Source organism: Eubalaena glacialis, chromosome 14, assembly GCF_028564815.1.
Source record: "Eubalaena glacialis isolate mEubGla1 chromosome 14, mEubGla1.1.hap2.+ XY, whole genome shotgun sequence".
NCBI classification, from domain to species: domain Eukaryota; kingdom Metazoa; phylum Chordata; class Mammalia; order Artiodactyla; family Balaenidae; genus Eubalaena; species Eubalaena glacialis.
Window position 1 is genome coordinate 21,556,809 of NC_083729.1, and position 18,942 is coordinate 21,575,750.

General features: G+C 41.8%; 1 protein-coding gene across 1 annotated transcript; it reads right to left on the reverse strand.

Moving 5' to 3' along the window:
• Positions 1 to 942: 942 nt before the first annotated feature.
• Positions 943 to 2,142, reverse strand: PRR30 (proline rich 30). The gene has a single exon (XM_061210865.1). It carries the CDS (start codon positions 2,140 to 2,142, stop codon positions 943 to 945), a length of 1,200 nt encoding a protein of 399 aa, XP_061066848.1.
• Positions 2,143 to 18,942: the final 16,800 nt, after the last annotated feature.

Here is an 18,942-nt window from a genome sequence, read left to right on the forward strand (position 1 = left end):
GAAAGTGACCTCTCTCTCCTGCTTCTTAATGGACGCAGCGTGGACTTTAAAACAAACCTGGCTTCAAATCCCAATTTCACGGCTTCCTAGTATGAGGAAACCACTATTTAACTTCACGGTTAACACCTAGACTCCGTAGTTGGCAGAGGTGGGAATTGGCCATTCTCGAGGCTCCACACCCGCTCCTGCACTTTTTGTGGGTGGGGACAGCTCCCCTCTGATACTCTCAGAGATAGGCAGCTCAGCCCCCAGGTAGGGCAGGTGTCTGCCTCGCAGCCCACCCTCCTGAGGGGGCCCTTGGATTTCTGATCTCCATCGTGAGGACCCCGTGTTTCTCTGCAGTGAACGCTAGGCTTGCCCTTCCCTGCAAGGAGACACCTCCTGCTGCTCCCCTGGCCTTATCAGCATGAGTCCTTTTAATCTAAGGTGCGGCCAGAGGAAGGGGCCCAGTGGCTTCATCTCTGGGGATGCCATTATCTGTCCCAACAAATCGAATTAAATGGGTGAAGGGCCTGGCAGAGCCCTCTGCACATCTCAGGTGCTCAGGGCTTATGGGTCCCTTGCCCTCCTCAGATGTATGGCACTCACTCTCCTTGGTCATTCTGTTTCCTTTGACTCTCCTCCACCCCTTGTTGGGTTCTGGTCACCCTGAAGGTACAGCCACCCACAGGATCTGCTCAGCAAGACACAAACACAAGTTTTGCAGGGTCAGGCTTTATTGGATACACTGAAGGCTGAGTGGGGCCTCGGGTGCCCTTGGTCCTCTTCAGCCAGGAGAAAGCAGACTCCACAAGGGGCTCCCAGGGTTCAGGGCTGGAGAACACACCTGACCTCCAGCCAGCCAGCCCTTCAGAGTGTCTCGGGAGCTCCCTGAGATCTGGGGCCGGGCAGGGATGGGGGGGTTCGGAGGAGGTGCTCCAGGGAGCCTCCGTGGCTCTGGCACTAGAGTGGTGACTTTCGGGGAATGGGCTCTGGAGAGGCAGGCCTCTTTGAGGCAGAGGAAGGTCTGGGCTTCAGGGAGACAGTGGCCTGTTTTGGTGCTTGAGTCTGAGACCCTGAACAGCACATGGAGTTTGGTGATTGAGGGCCTACAGACCTGAGGCTCCCGTTCTGGGAGGGGGTGCCTGGGCCTAGATCTGCCTGGGCCTGAGCTGCTGGGGCTTGAGATGCCTGGGCTTGACACCCACGGGCCTGAGCAGCCTCTCCCCGAGGCCCTACTTCCTCCGGCCTTCTTTCTGCCAACAGATGCAAGGCCCTGGCCTGGCCCCGAGGCAGGCGGAGGCCAAAGCCAATGCCGATGCGCAGTGGTCCGGATTGCCGGCCCTGCGCACAGGGCAGTAGTTGGGGGAAAGCAAGTAGCCTGGGTCCAGTCCTGTACCTGGGGATAGGGCAAGAGGGGCTGCGGGGCCGGAGACACACCAGACAGACAGGATACTCCACGACCGGGGCCTTGCCGGTTTTGCCTTGCCACAGGCGCTGCAAAAGCAGTAGCCGCAGGTCGTGGGCGATACGGCGGTGCCCCAGATGAACAACCAGGGCCTGGGCCAGGGCTCCTGGGTCCCTGAACTCTGCAGGATCCCTCTCGCTTGCCACGCATCCCCCCTCCCCGCCAGGGGACCCGGTGTTCCTGTACTGATGCGAGTGGCATGTCTGGCTGTTAGAGTGAACCCCACGAGAAGGTAGACTGGGGCTTGGGGAGGTGAGAGTGGACCTAGGTAGGTCTTCGGGGTGGGAAGGAGACTGGCAACGTGAGCCCAGGAGAGAGGAGTTCTGTGGCTGAGAGGGAGAAGAGGAGTGAGTGAGAGTAGGAGATGGGTATAGCCAGTGGGAGGGCGAGGAAGAACGTGGTGGGGAGAGAGAGAGGCAATTCTGATGAAAGAAAGAAGGGGAACTTGGGAGAGAAGAAGAGTAGGGATGTACGACAAAGTCCGAATTTGAGTCAGAAGAGTAGAAATGGGCGCCTGCAGAGTGGGACCATGGGGGAGGAGAGCAAGGTGGGTGGGTGTGACGGAGTGATTGTTGGGGAGGTTGAGGTCGTAGGTTGCAGGAAAGGGAGTCCACAATTTGTGAGGGGCCCCGAGGGGGGCGCCCAGGGGGTGCTGCGTTCTGTAGCAGCACTTGGTCCTTGTTTTGAGGCAACATTGCCTTGAGCCCAGAGGAGAGTGGAGCGTCAAGCCCAGAGATTAGAGACCTGGCAGACGCAGGACCAGTATCTCTGGGGCCAGAAGTGGCTGAGAAATCAAGGCCTTCTGTGCACAGAATGTGGCTCCAGCCTGGTGTTGGTAGGACTGTTGGTGGCAAGCCAAGAAGACACCCAGCCCTGGAGCACCAGCTTCTCTGGGTGTTCAGACGGGAGCTTGGCTCTAAACTTGCCTTCTCACTTCTTTGCAGTGGGCCAGTGATGAGGGCTGGAGGGGATGGAGAATCAGGACTGACTCTTGGGAGCTGAACGACAGCAGAAGTTATCTGGGTGGGCCAGGGAGGAAGACACAACCCATAGGATCTGTAGAGAAAGAAACAGAGCCCAAGATATTGGGAGACTGGGTCCATTTCTGGCTCTGGCTTATGTACCATGCAGGCTGGTTCACCAAGGCCCTAAATCCATGTCACCTTTGGGGTCAGAAGAGCTGGCAAAAAGCTCCAGAGAAGGTAAGAGCTAAGGAGGAGAGGAGTAGGGAAGGAGGGTAGGATGGATAGGATGGAGTTAGAGGAGGGGGCTTGGGAGATGGGGACTGAGCTGGGACAAGGAATTGAGGGTGTTCTGGTGCTGTGAGCTCTTACCAATGAGGGTTCCTCTGGGCTGTGTTTCTCAAGGCACTTCAGTGATGTGGGACCTGGGAGAGAGAGGAACAGAGTCAACAAATGGTGGGTACGCCCCTCTCTGCCCCCAGCGTCTGTCACCCAAAACTCACTCTGACCAAGATTTCTGTCTGAGCCTTGCCCTCGGTCCTCCTTCAGCCAGGCAGAGGTCTTCTGTTACCAGGTTTTTGTTCTCCTAAACCTGAATCAGAGATTCTGCAAGCATCCTGGTTTCCTGGCACTCTGGTTGCCCTAATCCCTGTCTTCCCTAACGCTGATGTCCTCTGGCTCAGTCTGGCCCCAGCCGAGATGGCTTTTCACGCTCAGTAGCAGCAGTAGCAGTGGGGCTAGCTGGTGAAAGCCTCTGGGAGGTGGGCACTTTGTCCCAACAGCCCTCGGGAGCTGGGAGCTGGGAGCCCCATTTCCTGGGGCCGTTGTCCCTGGCATCTAGTGCCTATGTCACAGAGGTCGGGGGCTGACATCATAGACTCTCCTCTTCAAGGCTCTAGAACCTTCTCTCAGAGATCATCCAAAGGCTGGCCCTTGATAAAACTGAAGCAAGCAAAATTCTTTGGGGCATTCAGTCTCTCCTTCAGGGTCTAGCCCCCACCTCTGCTCTCTGCCCATACACTTTACAGTTCCTACCACCTCCTCCATCCAGGCTTCTCCCCAACTGTACACCCTATCTGGGCTGGACCCTCCCTTCAACTTCCTGTTTTCTTTGCTTTCTGAGCAGTGGTTCATGCTCCACACCTTTTCCCCCCTTGGGATAATGCTTATATGTTTGCTTTTTTTTTTTCAATCAGTTATGTTCTATAATTTTTTAGCTTTACTGAGGCATAATTCACAACTAAAATTTGTAATACCTTCAAAGTGTACATAGTGATGATTTGATACATTGTGGAAGGAATCCTCTTAACTGTTAATTAACACATCCTTCACCTCATATACTTACATCTATATTTTGGGGGGGAGGTGAGGACATTTAAGTTTTACTCTCTTTGGATATGCTTATATGTTTTAATATCTATTTTCTTAATCGCTTTGTTGAGATGTAATTCACATACCATACCATTCACCCATTTAAAGTGTGCGATTCACTGTTTTTCCAGTATACTCGAAGGGTTGTGCAACCATCACTGCAATCTAATTGTAGAACATTTTTATATCCCCCCAAAAGAAATCTCACACCCATAGTCACTCCTCATTCCTCCCTCCCCCCAGTCCCTGGAAACTATAAATCTACTTTCTGTTTTTATGGATTTGCATATTTCAGACATTTCATATGAGTGGAATCATACAATATGTGACCTTTTGTGTCTGACTTCCTTCACTTAACGTTATGCTTTCAAGGTTCCTTCATGTTGTAGCATGTATCGTTACTTTATTCCTTTTTATTGCCAAATAATATTCCTTTATATGGTTATACCACATTTTGTTTTCCCATTCAGTTTTTTTTGAATATTTGAATTTTATTTTATTTATTTTTTATACAGCAGGTTCTTATTAGTTATCCATTTTATACATATTAGTGTATGTATGTCAATCCCAATCTCCCAATTCATCCCACCACCACCACCACCCCCCACCACTTTCCCCCCTTGGTGTCCATATGTTTGTTCTCTACATCTGTGTCTCTATTTCTGCCTTGCAAACCAGTTCATCTGTACCATTTTTCTAGATTCCACATACATGCGTTAATATACAATATTTGTTTTTCTCTTTCTGACTTACTTCACTCTGTATGAGTCTCTAGATCCATCTACGTCTCTACAAATGACCCAATTTCATTCCTTTTTATGGCTGAGTAATATTCCATTGTATATATGTACCACAACTTCTTTATCCATTCATCTGTCAGTGGACATTTAGATTGCTTCCATGTCCTGGCTATTGTAAATAGAGCTGCAATGAACATTGTGGTACATGACTCTTTTTGACTTATGGTTTTCTCTGGGTATATGCCCAGTAGTGGGATTGCTGGGTCATATGGTAGTTCTATTTTTAGTTTTTTAAGGAACCTCCATACTGTTCTCCATAGTGGCTGTATCAATTTACATTCCCACCAACAGTGCAAGAGGGTTCGCTTTTCTTCACACCCTCTCTAGCATTTGTTGTTTGTAGATTTTCCCATTCAGTTTTGTTGTTTTTACTTTTTTGGCAATTATGAACAATGCTGCTATGACCATTCTTGTACAAGTTTTGTATGGACGTATGTTTTTATTTCTCTTGAGTAGATACCTATAAGTAGAATTGCTGAATCACATAATAAGTCTATATTTAACATTTTGAGAAACTGCCAAACTGTTGTCCAAATTAATTTACCATTTTTCAGTCCCACCAGCAACGTACAAGGGTTCCAAGTTTTCCTATCCTCACCAACACATGTTATTGTCTGTCTTTTTGATTTTAGCAATCCTAGTGGGTGTGAAGTAGTATAATATTGGGATTCTGATTTACATTTTCCTAATGACTAATGATGGTGAGCATCTTTTCATGTGCTTATTGGCTATTTGTTTATCTTCTTTGGAGATATACCTATTCAAATCTTTGGCCCATCTTTTAATCAGGTTTTTTTGTGTGTTCTTGTTGTTGAATTATAAGAGTTCTTATATATTCTGGATACACGTCCCTTATCAGATATATGGTTTGCAAATATTTTCTCCCATTCTCTGGGTTATCTTTTTAGTTTCTTGATGGTCTCCTCTGATGCACAAAAGCTTTTAAATTAAGTCCAATTTTTCTATTTTTTTCTTTTCTTGTTTGCTTTTGGTACCTTATCTAAGACATTGCCTAACCCAAGGTCACAAAGATTTGTTGTTTTCTTCCGAGACTTTTGTATTTTTACCTGTTAAATTTAGGTCTATGATCTATTTTGAGTTAATTTTTCTATGTAGTGTGAGGTAGGGGCCCAACTTCATTCTTTTGCATGCAAATGTCCAATTGTCCCAACACTGTTTGCAGAAAAGACTATTCTCTCCCCACTGAACTGTCTTGGCATCCTTGTCAAAAATCTGTTGACCATTGTTTTAGTTTCCTATTGCTCCTGTAACATACTACCTCATACTTAGTGGCTTAAAACAACACAAATATATTATCTTACAGTTCTGTAGATTAGAAGTCCAACATGGGTCTAACTGGGCTAAAATCAAGATGTTGGCAGTGCTGTGTTCCTTTCTGGAGGCTCTAAGGGGGAATCCATTTTCTTGCCTCTTCCAGCTTCTAGAGGTTGCCCAAATTCCTTGGTTCGTGGTCCCTCTCCTCAGTCTTCAAAGCCAGCACCATTGTATCTCCATGACCATTTTTCTGACTCTGAACTCTTCTGCCTCCCTTTTCAATTTTTAAGTACCCGTGTGATTACATTGGACCCAGCTGGATAATCTATTTTAAAGTCAGCTGATTAGCAACCTTAATTTCCCATGTAATTTTGTTGAGGAATTTTGTGTCTATATTTGTAAGGGATATTTGTCTGTAGTTTTCTTGTGATGTCCTTGACTGGTTTTAGTATCACAATAAAACTGGCATCATAGAATGAGTTGGGAAGTGTTCCCTCCTAGTCTATTCATTGGAACAATTTGTGAAGGATTGGTATTTATTCTTATTTCAGTGTTTAGTAGAATTCACCAGGGAAGCTGTCTGGGTCTGGGCTTTTCTTTGTGGGAAGTTTTTGTATTACTAACTCAATCTCTTATTGTATTTCTTTTCAGATTATCTACATCTTCTTGAGTCCATTTTGGTAGTTTGTGTCTTTATAGGAAATTGTTCATCTAAGTTATCTATATTTTAAAAATTATTTATTTATTTACTTATCTATTTATTTATTGACCGCACTGCGCGGTATGCGGGATCTTAGCTCCCCGACCAGGGATTGAACCTGTGCTCCCTGCAGTGGAAGTGCAGAGTCCTAACCACTGGACCATCAGGGAAATCCCCTAAGTTGTCTATTTTTTTTGACATATAGTTGCTCATAATGTTCCCCTTTAGTCCTTTTTTCTTTATTTATGGTCAGTAGTGATGTCTCATTTTTCATTTATTGTTTTAGTAATTTGAGTCCTCTCTCTTTTATTCTTCATCAGCCTAGATGAAGTTTTGCCAATTTTGTTGATCTTTTTAAAAAACCAAAACTTTTTTTCATTTTCTCCATTGTTTTTCTGTCTCTATTTCATTTGTTTTTCCTCTAATTCTCACTATTTCTTTCCTTCTGCATGTTTTGAGTTTAGTTTTTTCTTTCCTTTCTGGTTTCCTAAGGTGATTAGGGTATTGGTTTGAGATTTTTCTTCTTTTTAAATATAGACATTTACAGCTATAAATTCTGCCTCTTTCCCACTGCTTTAGCTGCATCCCATAAGTTTTGGTATGTTGTTTTTTGTTTTCATTAATCTCAAAGTATTTTCTACTTTTCCTTGCAATTTCTTCTTTGACTTACTGATTATTTAGAAATATGTTGTTTAATTTCTACATATTTGTGAATTTCCTAGATTTATTCTATTATTGATGTCTAACTTAATTCCACTGTGGTTGGAGAACATACTTTGTAGGATTTTATCTTTTTAAATCTACAGAGGCTTGTTTTATGCACTAACGTATGTTCTATTCTGAAGAATGTTCCATGCACACTTCAGAATAATGTATATTCTGTTGTTGTTGAGTGTTCTTTGATGCCTATTAGGTTTATTCAGTTTACTGTGTGGCTCGAATCTTCTATATCCTTATTGATTTTCTGCCTACTTGTTGGATACTGTAAATTTAAGACAGATTGATAGACCAGGCATGAGCCTTTCCATGAATTTGTTCTTAGATGAAAGGAGGCCCTGTGGTCTTCAGTGAGGTTCTCAGGACTCTTTCCTTCTCAGAAGCAAGTCTTCCTTAGAGAGTTGCCAAGGGATGAAGAGTCAAGGTCATTAAATAAAAATTTCTAATACCACCTCTTCTCCATTCCACAGTAAATCTGAATTCAGACTACCCCAGAGAGGGACAAAATACCTTGTTTCCAATGCCAGGATATGCCCTTAACAGAAATATATATGTATTAGTCTGGGTTCTTCAGAGAAACAAAACCAATGGGATATATCAATGTCTGTGTATCTGTGTCTATGTCTGTGTCTATCTATCTATCTAGAGATATATCCTATTAGTATCTTTCTAAGAAATTGTCTGTTTCATCTAAGTTATCTACTTTTGTTGGTATGCAGTTGTGTATATTTATATAGTATATATCTATATCTGTATCTAGCTATCTATGTATCTATATAGAGAGAAATTTACTGTAAGGAATTGGCTCATGCAATGAGGGACACAGAGAAGTCTGAGAAGTTCACGGTCAGCAAGCTAGAGACCAGGAGAGCCAATGGTGTAAGTTCCAGTCTAAGTCTGAGGCCAAAGGCAGGAGAAGACTGATGTTCCAACTTGAAGACAGGCAGAGAGAGTAAATTCTCCCTTACTCCACCTTTTCGTTCTATTCAGGCTTTCCATGAATTGGACAAGGCCCACCCTTGGGAGGGCAATCTGCTTGCTCAGTCTACTGATTCAGATGTAATCTCATCTAGAAAAACCCTCGCAGACACACCCAGAATAATGTTTAACCAAATATCGGGGCACCCCTTGGCCTAGTTGACACATAAAATTAACCGTCACCGTATATAAGTGAAAGATGAGATGCCTTTCCAAGGATCTATGATGCCTAGATTAAAGGAGGCTTTGCCCATATCAATATTTCCAATTGTCTCCTTTTTTTGGTGCCCTGGAGTTTTTTTCACCCCAGGACAAGTCATCATAATAAAATTAGGACTGAGTAAGATGTACGGTTAGTATAAAGTGAGAGAAGGGTTCTTATGAAGAGGTGGGTGGTGGGAAAGCAGAACCAGGCAAAACCTTAGTCATATCAGTTTTAGGAAGGAGCGAATATGGAGGCTGAGATCCAGCCTTAGGGACTGAGGGCTTCCTGGGATGCCAGACTTTCAGTGCTAAAACCAAAACAGTCCTAGATAAACCAAAACTAAACCCTAGAACTTGAGTCCTCTTGGAAAAGATTCATGTTCCCCTAGGGTATGAGGACCCCAGTTTGAAGATTACTGTTCTAACAAAAAATTTCTGTAGTAACTTCAATTTACACTAACCACTCTCTCCCTTATTTTGTGTTAATTACTATATGCCTAGTAAAACTCTACTGACCAAGCAAATGGAAATACTCTAAGCATTTGGCATCCAAGTTGGAAACATGGTATTGTAATGCAGTTGTTTTCTTGTTTGCTAGTTGTTTCCTATTGTAGACGTTATCTAACACACACTTTAACCACCCCCCACTACTCCAACGGTGGGCAAGAACACTGTGTTCTATTTCTTTCAAATGCTCTATAGCATGCTCTTTCCAGAAATCCACCAATGTTTGTTGAAAGGATGAATGAATGAGTAAATTGATAGTTATCTAAGAGAATTTGACCTTTGCACTTTGCTTTTTCTTTTCCTTTCTTTTCTGTTTGGGCCCTACATTATTGCATGGTAGGAAGTGGAAGGAAGGGGCTGCTTACAGAACTACCTGAGTATTCTTGGAGAAATCATGATTATGAGAGAGGTGTCAGAAAACAGAGATAGGTAAATATTCAAAAAGGGAAAAACGATAAATTCTAGAATCTCAAACCAGTCAGTTTCTAGTTGCTTGCCAGGAAAATTTTAAACTGAATTATTGACAGAATGTATATAAGCTCTTAGAAAGGAAATGGATGATCAAAATGGCCAGAGTGGGTTCAAGTAAAACAACTTGTAGAGAACATACAGCCGTCCGGAAGTGGTATATATATCATGTCATCAGGGAAGGCAGTTATATCTAACCTTTCACTTTCTAGGACAAGAAGTGTGCCCTTGACCATGCCAACTAAAACACACAGCCTGAGGTAAGTGCCAGAATGCCAATTTATAAATTTACCCTAGGGACTTCCCTGGTGGTCCAGTGGTTAAGAATCCGCCTTCCAATGCAGGGAATTTGGGTTCCATCCCTGGTCGGGGAACTAAGATCCCACGTGCCACAGGGCAACTAAGCCCGTGCACCACAACTACTGAGCCCGCGCACTGCAACTAGAGAGCCCGTGCACCACAGCTAGAGAGTCTGCACGCCACGACTAGAGAGAAGCCTGCGCACTGCAACAAAAAGCCCGTGTGCAGCAACTAAGACCCGATGCAGCCAAATAAATAAATATTTAAATATATATATATATAAATAAAAATAAATTTTAAAAAATTAATTTACCCTAAAAATGTAGCTCACACGGACAGGAAATAATTAGCATATTCTCTCTCTATAGTCTATTTGGGAAGTCAAAATGTAATCAGAATCCACAAAATTGATTTACCATGAGAAATCATAGTTGCAGGGATTGACTTACTGCTTTAAACATCACCAATATTCTCAAATCATGTAGACAGAAGTGCCTGGGGGTCAGAAATGCTTGATGCATGGTTTCAGAACAAGGAAAGTTAGGCAAACTAATAAATTGATTGCCTGGTAGCACGAAGCTAAGAGGTTAGTTTCATGCATCTCAATAGAAATACTCAAAGTCTGTTGGGCAAAGCTCTATCTTTTCTGACCAATGCTGGGATGAGTATTATCAGATTTGTCTCTGTGACTCTTCTTTTCTTACTCTTCCAAAGTTGATGGACACATTCTCTCAAACTAGCTACTATGGAGACTTGCTAGATGGGAATTGAAATGTGCACACCTGTGTTCTGACCCACTGTGAGTTGCTTTTGCAGTTCAGCAGTGCAATTTGCCTTATCCTCAAGTGCTTGTTTGTATCTAAATATAGTCCTTAAGTACCACATAAAATTTCCCACATTACTCTTATTTCCTACTTTGTAAATGAGTTTTCAAAGGAATTATAATAATCCCCATGTATATTGATTTCATCAAGGTTTTGACAGAGTGTTGTGGTGGAAAAATGTGAGCCAGCCAGCTGAACCACTATTGCTTTTTTGCCTTTTAACTCTTCTTGTTCTTTGAAGTATACAAATAATGCACAAATAAATTCCATTATACAAAATCCTAACAATACATACGTATACAGAGTAAAATTTAAAAGTTGGCCTTGACACTCTTCCTATTTTTACTCTCTCCAGGGATGTCCACTGTTTGTCCTCTATTTTTGTATATATCTAATATTTGAGTTTATTAATTATAATTCAGTATCTCTGCTTATGTATCTCTGTTTAATCTATCAGTTTCTGAAAGAGGTGTATTAAAATCAACTATTAATTGTTGATTTATATATTTCTTCTCGCATTTCTGTTAGTTGTTGGTTGATGGATTTTTGAGGCTGTGTTATTAGGTGCAAAAATATGTTTGTAATGATTAAGTCTTCTTGTTCTGTTGTTCCTCTTATCATTTAGCAAATCACACAACCCAGCTTTCTTCTCCAGAAGTTGGAAAATGAACATTAGGGCAAAATTGAAGAAATGAGAAGGAAGAAAATAAAAATGATAAGGCTAAAAATGAGTGAAATGGAGACTTTAAAAGAATAGGGATTCACACTCATTAGGATGGCAATTATAAAACAAAAACAAGACAGAAAACGATAAGTGTTGCAGAGGATGTGGAGAAATTGGAACTCTTGTGCACTGCTGGTCGTAATGTGAAGTGGTGTAGTTACTATGAAAAACAGTATGGCAGTTCCTTGAAAAATTAAAAATAGAATTATCGTATGATCCAGCAAATTCACTTCTGGGTATGTACCTGAAAAAATCAAAAGCAGGACCTCAGAGAGATATTTATACAACTAATGTTCATAGCAGCATTATTCACAGTAGCCCAAAGGTGGAAATTACCCAAATAACCGATCGACTGATGAATGGATAAACCAAATGTAATAAATATATACAATGGAATATTGTTTCACAAAAATGACAAATACTGTATGAGTCTACTCATATGAGGTACTTAGAATAGCCAAATTCTTAGAGACAGAAAGTTCAGGGGTGCTGGGGTAGGGGAAATAGGGAGATATTGTTTAACAAGTATGGAATTTCGGTTTTACAATATGAAAAATGTTCTGTGGATGGATGGCAGTGATGTTTGCACAACAATGTGAATATACTTAATGCCACTGAACTGTATACTTAAAAGTGGTACATTTTTATCATAATTTTTAATAAATAAATAATTTTTAAAGACGCAGAATATTAAAAAAAACAAAGGCTGACAATCTAGGCATATTTCTGGCAACACTGATCAAGGACAAAAAAACAGGGAGGTGCAAATAAAATACAGAACAAAAAAGGGGAAAATATCTAGAGACATAATGGAGATTGAAAAATAATAAAAGGGGGCTTCCATCTGGGGCTGGAAGTAGTGACACTTCCAGGGCATTCCTATAGCACTTGAGGCACTAGGAGAAAGGAGAAGTATGAGTGACTCTTCCAAAAGGAGAGGGAGAAGCCTGCTCTTCTTGTCCCCTCCCACTGGCCCCATGGTCACTCAGATGGATCCTGAGCTTACCAAGTACTTCTTTTTTCAAATGGACCTCAAACAGTATCCAAGAGGTCATTGTTCCAGGTGTAGATGACAACTCCTGGGAGATGGAGCTCAAGTTCTAGGTTGAAGATGATCCTACCCTACATCCACTTCCTCTCCACATCTCTGTGGACAGAGCCAATACCCGTGGAACCATGCAGGGGCTTCTTCTTTCACCTGAAATAGTGGGGGCTGATGGTGCGCTGAAACAAAACCCAGGAGGAAGAGAATTTGTCATTAGTACTAGAGGCCAAGGAGCCACGAGGCCCAACTTCCATTAGTTAGACCAGTTCCTCGGACCCTACCTATGTCCTACTCAAGAAATAGATGTCCCAGACCAACTTCAAAAGAGAACGCATGACAGAAGCTCTGCCTTCACCCATCTGCTGCCTGTGTTCTCCATGAAGCCCACTTGGACCAATGTGGCAGAACCTGCCCTGCTATATCCATGGCCTGGCTGCCGGGGACGAAGCCCAAGACTGGGACAAAGTTCTACTTCACATGGCTGTCCACACACATGCATGCAGGTGGTCCCGTAGCAGCGGAGATAGCCAGGCACAGCATGAAGCTTTGCTGTGCCCTATAGATGAGTCTCAGCACTCAGAACCGTAGCTGCCTTCAAGATAAGCTTGCTGAGGCCCAGTCTGCCTGCTCTGCTGCCTGGTAGGAAACTTGTGCAAGATGTTAGAGCACTAGAAATGGCCCCTGTACCCTTTGGCCTGGGAAGCACCACCCCTGTACATCACTCTTACCCTGTCTGGGTTCACCACTCGGGGCTTTGTGGACACTGTCTTTCACTGTGTAAGTTTTCCTTTCTACTCTAGCATCCCTGCTGAGGATGCCACCCTGAGGTAAAAGTCCGAGAAGTCCCAGGTTAAACTGGCCATGACTTTGCACTCCTGAGGACTGAGCATGTAGGTAGAGGAGCTCCCTGGGGGTGTCCAGCTCACCTAACTCTGGGAATGCACTTGGGCACAAGAAGATCTCTTTCCACGTGGCTGCAAGTGTGGATTTATCTTTTTCTTCCTTCCTACTCTGTGTCCTGGCTCAGAAAAGTTGGAGCCAGATTGCCCTCCTTCCCTGATAAGTAAGTTCCTACAGAAGGAAAGACATCATACCCATTTACCATCTGGCAAGGGCTTTCATGGGTTCCCTTAGAAGTCTGGCTTTGGCATTGACCTGATTACATTTCAGATGGGCTCTGAATGGAAGCTTCAGGAGAGGCCTACCTTAACAAAAACGGAATGCATTGTGAGAAAGACAATATTGAACTGAAAGCCTAAAAATACTTGCCACTCATTCTATGAGCCACTCCTCATCTCACAGATGGTTAGAATGCAAGAAACTCTGGAATGCCCAATTTGTCCCCTCACGGTGGTGTTTTCTGTGGGTGACTTTTCAAAACTGGTCTGAGGGTCTTGGGATGGAAGCCCCTATTGACTCTTAGCTCATCACTTGAAGTTGGCGTCTGATAACTTCGGAGTAGCTACATGTATATGGGAATAACAAAAGACAGTTCTGTTATGTCTGAAAAGTATGCAGTTTTTGCTCTTTCCATCCAAATGCCATTCTTCTGTCCTGAGGGCATGGTGAACAAGTCTGTCAAGATTAGAATGATCTTTGACCCCAAAGAGGATGGCCACAATAGTTTCTTATGATTCTGAGTTTCAACAGCAGAAAAGTTCAAGTACAAGGCAAAGTTCTTATGCCACTTAGAAGGTGTGGCTGTCTCAGGCAGAGCTTGGAGATGTTTCTTGTCAGTCTCATCTTGCGAGTCCTGCCACAGAATGGTCGGCCTGTTGGAGTCATTTGAAATTTGGGTTTTCCCAGAGGCCCAAGGCCTTGCCCATATTCTGAGCCAAGTGTTGCTCTTAGACAGGTGAGCTGCCTGGCCGTTCTCAGAGCTCTGCACTGTTCTCTTCCAAGAGAACTGCCCAGATTTTTGAAAGAAAATTCTTGCTGTATAGGATTTTTGGTTTTTCTCGTTTCCTTAATGACCTATTTCTAAGAGCATTCTGTACATTAAAGTGTTGGAATTCCTAGATGAAATGGATAAATTCATAGAAAAATATAAAATACCAGATATTTATAAGAAGAAATAAGGAACTTAAACCAATCAATAAGAAACTAAAATTGAGGTGAAAGTTAAAATTTCTTCACCTCTTTACCAAAGAAAACACCCAGGCCCAGTGGTTTTTTTTTTTTTTTTAAGAAGTTTGAACACTAAGACCTTGAGCTCTTAGCGGTCTTCTCTCTCCTAGGGGCATTTTGCTTTTTTTTTTTTTTTTAATTTTATTTATTTATTTATTTATTTTTGGCTGTGTTGGGTCTTCGTTTCTGTGCGAGGGCTTTCTCTAGTTGCGGCGAGCGGGGGCCACTCTTCATTGAGGTGCGCGGGCCTCTCTCTGTCGCGGCCTCCCTTGTTGCGGAGCACAGGCTCCAGACGCGCAGGCTCAGTAGCTGTGGCTCACGGCCCAGTTGCTCCGCGGCATGTGGGATCTTCCCAGACCAGGGCTGGAACCCGTGTGCCCTGCATTGGCAGGCAGATTCTCAACCACTGTGCCACCAGGGAAGCCCCCCAGTGGTTTTACAAGTAAGTTTTACCAGACTTTCAAGGAAAAGTTAATTTACATCTTATATAAAAAGTTGTTTTAGAAAATAGAAAAAGAAATACAGCCAATATTTTATAATAACTATAAATGGAGTATATGTTATAAAAATTTTAAATCACTATGTTGTACATGTGAATAATTTATATTATAAATTATTAAATTATTTATATTTAATATAAATATTAATTTAAATATTATAAATATTTATAATATATTATAAACAATAATATATTATAAATCAACTATATCTCAATTTTTAAAGTTAAAAAAATGAAAATAGAAAAATAGTGAGGTTGTATGAGGTTGCATTGTATGAGTTTAGTGTAACCTTGACTCTGAATCCAAATAATGATAATTAAAGAAAAGAAAATTATAATCTCATTTCACTTATGAAGTAGTTGTAAAAATTCTAAGTAATGTATTTACTAAATGAGTCAGACAGTGTATTTTAAAAAAATGAATCACATTCAGGTGGGATTTTTTCACAGGAACTCAAGGAAAATTTATCATCAGAAAATCTAATGACATAATTTAGCATATTAATAAGCTGAGGGAGAAAAATCACGATTAACTCATGATTATGCAGAAAAAGGATTTGATAAAGACCTACACTTACTGATGAGTTTAAAAACCTCTTAGCAAACAAGGAATAGGGGAGTACTTCCTTAACTTGGTAAAAGTCATATGTCAAAAACCTACAGCAAATATTACGCTTAATGAAGAAATATAGATACATTCTATTTAAGATTAGGAGAAGAAAAGGGTGTCCACTATCACTATTTTTTTTTTAATTTATTTCTTTTTTATTTTTGGCTGTGTTGGGTCTTCCTTGCTGCACGCGGGCTTTCTCTAGTTGCGGTGAGCAGGAGCTACTCTTCGTTGCAGTGAGTGGGCTTCTCATTGTGGTGGCTTCTCTTGTTGCGGAGCAAGGGCTCTAGGCGCGTGGGGTTCAGTAGTTATGGCACACAGGCTCAGTAGTTGTGGCTCACGGGCTTAGTTGCTCTGCAGCATGTGGGATCTTCCCTGACCAGGGCTCAAACCCGTGTCCCCTGCATCGGCAGGCAGATTCTTAACCACTGCACCACCAGGAAAGTCCCACTATCACTATTTCTGGTTAACAGTACTGGAAGCACTAGTCGATCCTCTAAGGAATGATGAAAAAACAAGTATAAAGATTGGAAAGGAAGAGATAAAATTGTCATTATTTTGTCTGCTTAGAAAAAGCAATGGAATCAACAGAGTATTAAGACCAATAAGAGCGCTCAGCAAGGTTGCTGGATTCAGGATAAACTTTTAAAATGTAATAATATTTCTGTATAGCAGCCATAATCAGCTAGAAAATATAATAAGAAGAAGAGCATTCTCAAGAGCAACAAAAACTATGAACTACTTAGTTGAACAAAACTATTTCACTTAAGCAAGAATACACAGATGATCATACTAAGTGAAGTAAGTCAGACAGAGAAAGACAAATACCACATGATATCACTTATATGTGGAATCTAAAAAATGATACAAATGAACTTATTTACAAAACAGAAATTGATTCACAGACATAGAAAACAATCTTATGTACCAGAGCAGAAAAAGGAGGGAGAGATAAATTAGGAGTCTGGGAATAACAGATACACACTGCTATATGTAAAATAGATAAACAACAAGGACCTACTGTATAGCACAGGGAACTATACTCAATATCTTGTAATAACTTATAATGGAAAAGAATCTAAAAAAGAATAGATATATACATATCTATGTATAACTGAATCACTTTGCTGTACAACCCAAACTAACACAACATTGTAACTCAACAATGAATCAATTGTTATTGAATCAATACATCAATAAAATTAAAGAAAAAAGAATACACAGACATTTGTGGAGTAAACTACAAAATTAATAAAGGATATAGAAGATGTTTGAAATAAAATGAGAGATATTTCATGTTTTTGGAAGGATTGACTTCAAAGTATAAAGATGGCAATCCTCCCCAAATTAACCCATGGATTCAATGAAATCCCAATCAGAATTTCAGCTGAATTTTTTAGAAACTCAGCAAACTTTCTCTAAAATCTATATAGAAAAATAAGGGTCCAGATATAACTAAGTCAACCTTGGAAAAAATAAGCATTAAGAGAAGAGTTTTATCTCACCAAGTATTAAGACATGCTACAAAGTCATAATAATAAAGCAGTGTGATGTTGGCTCAAACACAGACAAAAAGATCAGTAGAACAGAGCAGAGAGCTCAGAAATTGACCTATATATAAATATGGGAACTTAGTATGTGGTAAAGTGGGAGCTGCAACAAAACAGGGAGAGGAGGCACTGTTTCATAGGTGATGTTGGGAAAACAGTCTCCCAATATGGAGAAAACAAAACAGAATCTCTACCAAGCTCCATACACAAAGGATGCTCGAATTCATCGGTTGTCAGATAAGGACAATTTAAAACAGCCCTTACAAATAAGATGGCCCTTTATAGCTATTCAACCGTAAAACTAGGAATCTGGTTAATACTAGGTAGTGGTGAAGATGTGGGGCTCTAGGGCACATGCAGTGCTGCTGGACGTGCAGACACTGTGGCCATTCTGGATGGCACTCTTGGAGTACCCAGCATTCTGCTCCTGGACATGTGTTTTTAAAAATCTGACATGAATCCATAAGGAGATATGTGATGGTATTCGTGACAGCATTGTTTGGGGCGATAAGGAGTTGGAGACAATCTGGATGTCCATCCCTGGGGCTCTGGGTGGTCAAAATGTGATGGGTGCACACTGTGGAGTACCCTGCAGCAAATTAGAAGCAAAGGACTTAAAAACATAGGATGGAATGGAAGAAGTAACAATGTGATCTGAGACATAAGTAATATTGTATTATATATTTGCAATATAAATGCATTATCATTTTAATGATTTTTAAATCCATTCATGCAACAATGCACATGGTTCAACGACACGCATTGCATTAGTTATCTATGGCTGCTTACCAGATTACCCCCAAACTTAAACAGCAATCAACATGTATTATCTCACACGGCTTCTGGGGGTCCGGAATTCTACAGGTTAGAGCAGCTTAGCTGGGTGACTCTGCCTCAGGGCCTCTCATGGGTTGCACGCAAACTGTTGGTCAGGACTGCAGTCATCTAAAGGCTGAACTGGTGCTGGAAGGTCCATTTTTGAGGTGGTACACATACACACATGGTTGCTAGTTAGTGCTGGTGTGGTTGATAAGCTTGAGTTCCTCACCACTTGGGCCTCTCCTCAGGGCTACTTGAGTATCTTCATGACTTAACAGCTGGCTTCCCCCAGAGGGAGAGATCCCAGAGAGAGCAAGGAGGAAGCTGCAGTGTCTTTTATAACCTAGTTTCTCAAGTAACGCGCTGACACTTCTGCCACATGCTACCTGTTAGAAGCAAGTCCCTAGGTCCAGCCCACACTCACGGGGAGGAGGATTATGCTCCACCTTTTTTTTTTTTTTTAATTTTTATTGGGGTATAATTGCTTTACAATGGTGTGTTAGTTTCTGCTTTATAACAAAGTGAATCAGCTATACATGTACATACATCCCAATATCTCCTCCCTCTTGTGTTTCCCTCCCATCCTCCCTATCCCACCCATCAAGGTGGTCACAAAGCACCGAGCTGATCTCCCTGTGCTATGTGGCTGCTTCCCACTAGCTATCTATTTTACATTTGGTAGTGTATATATGTCTATGCCACTCTCTCACTTCGTCCCAGCTTACCCTCCCCCTTCCCCGTGTCCTCAAATCCATTCTCTACGTCTGCGTCTTTATTCCTGTCCTACCCCTAGGTTCTTCAGAACCATTTTTTTCTTTTCTTTTTTTTTTCAGATTCCATATATATGTGTTAGCATACTGTATTTGTTTTTCTCTTTCTGACTTACTTCATTCTGCATGACAGACTCTAGGTCCATCCACCTCACTACAAATAACTCAATTTCATTTCTTTTTATGGCTGAATAATATGCCATTGTATATATGTGCCACATCTTCTTTATCCATTCATCTGTCGA

Excerpts from the sequence above, each read along its gene's own strand:
- PRR30 (XM_061210865.1), bottom strand. The coding sequence starts at position 2,142 with ATGTTGCCTCAAAACAAGGACCAAGTGCTGCTACAGAACGCAGCACCC.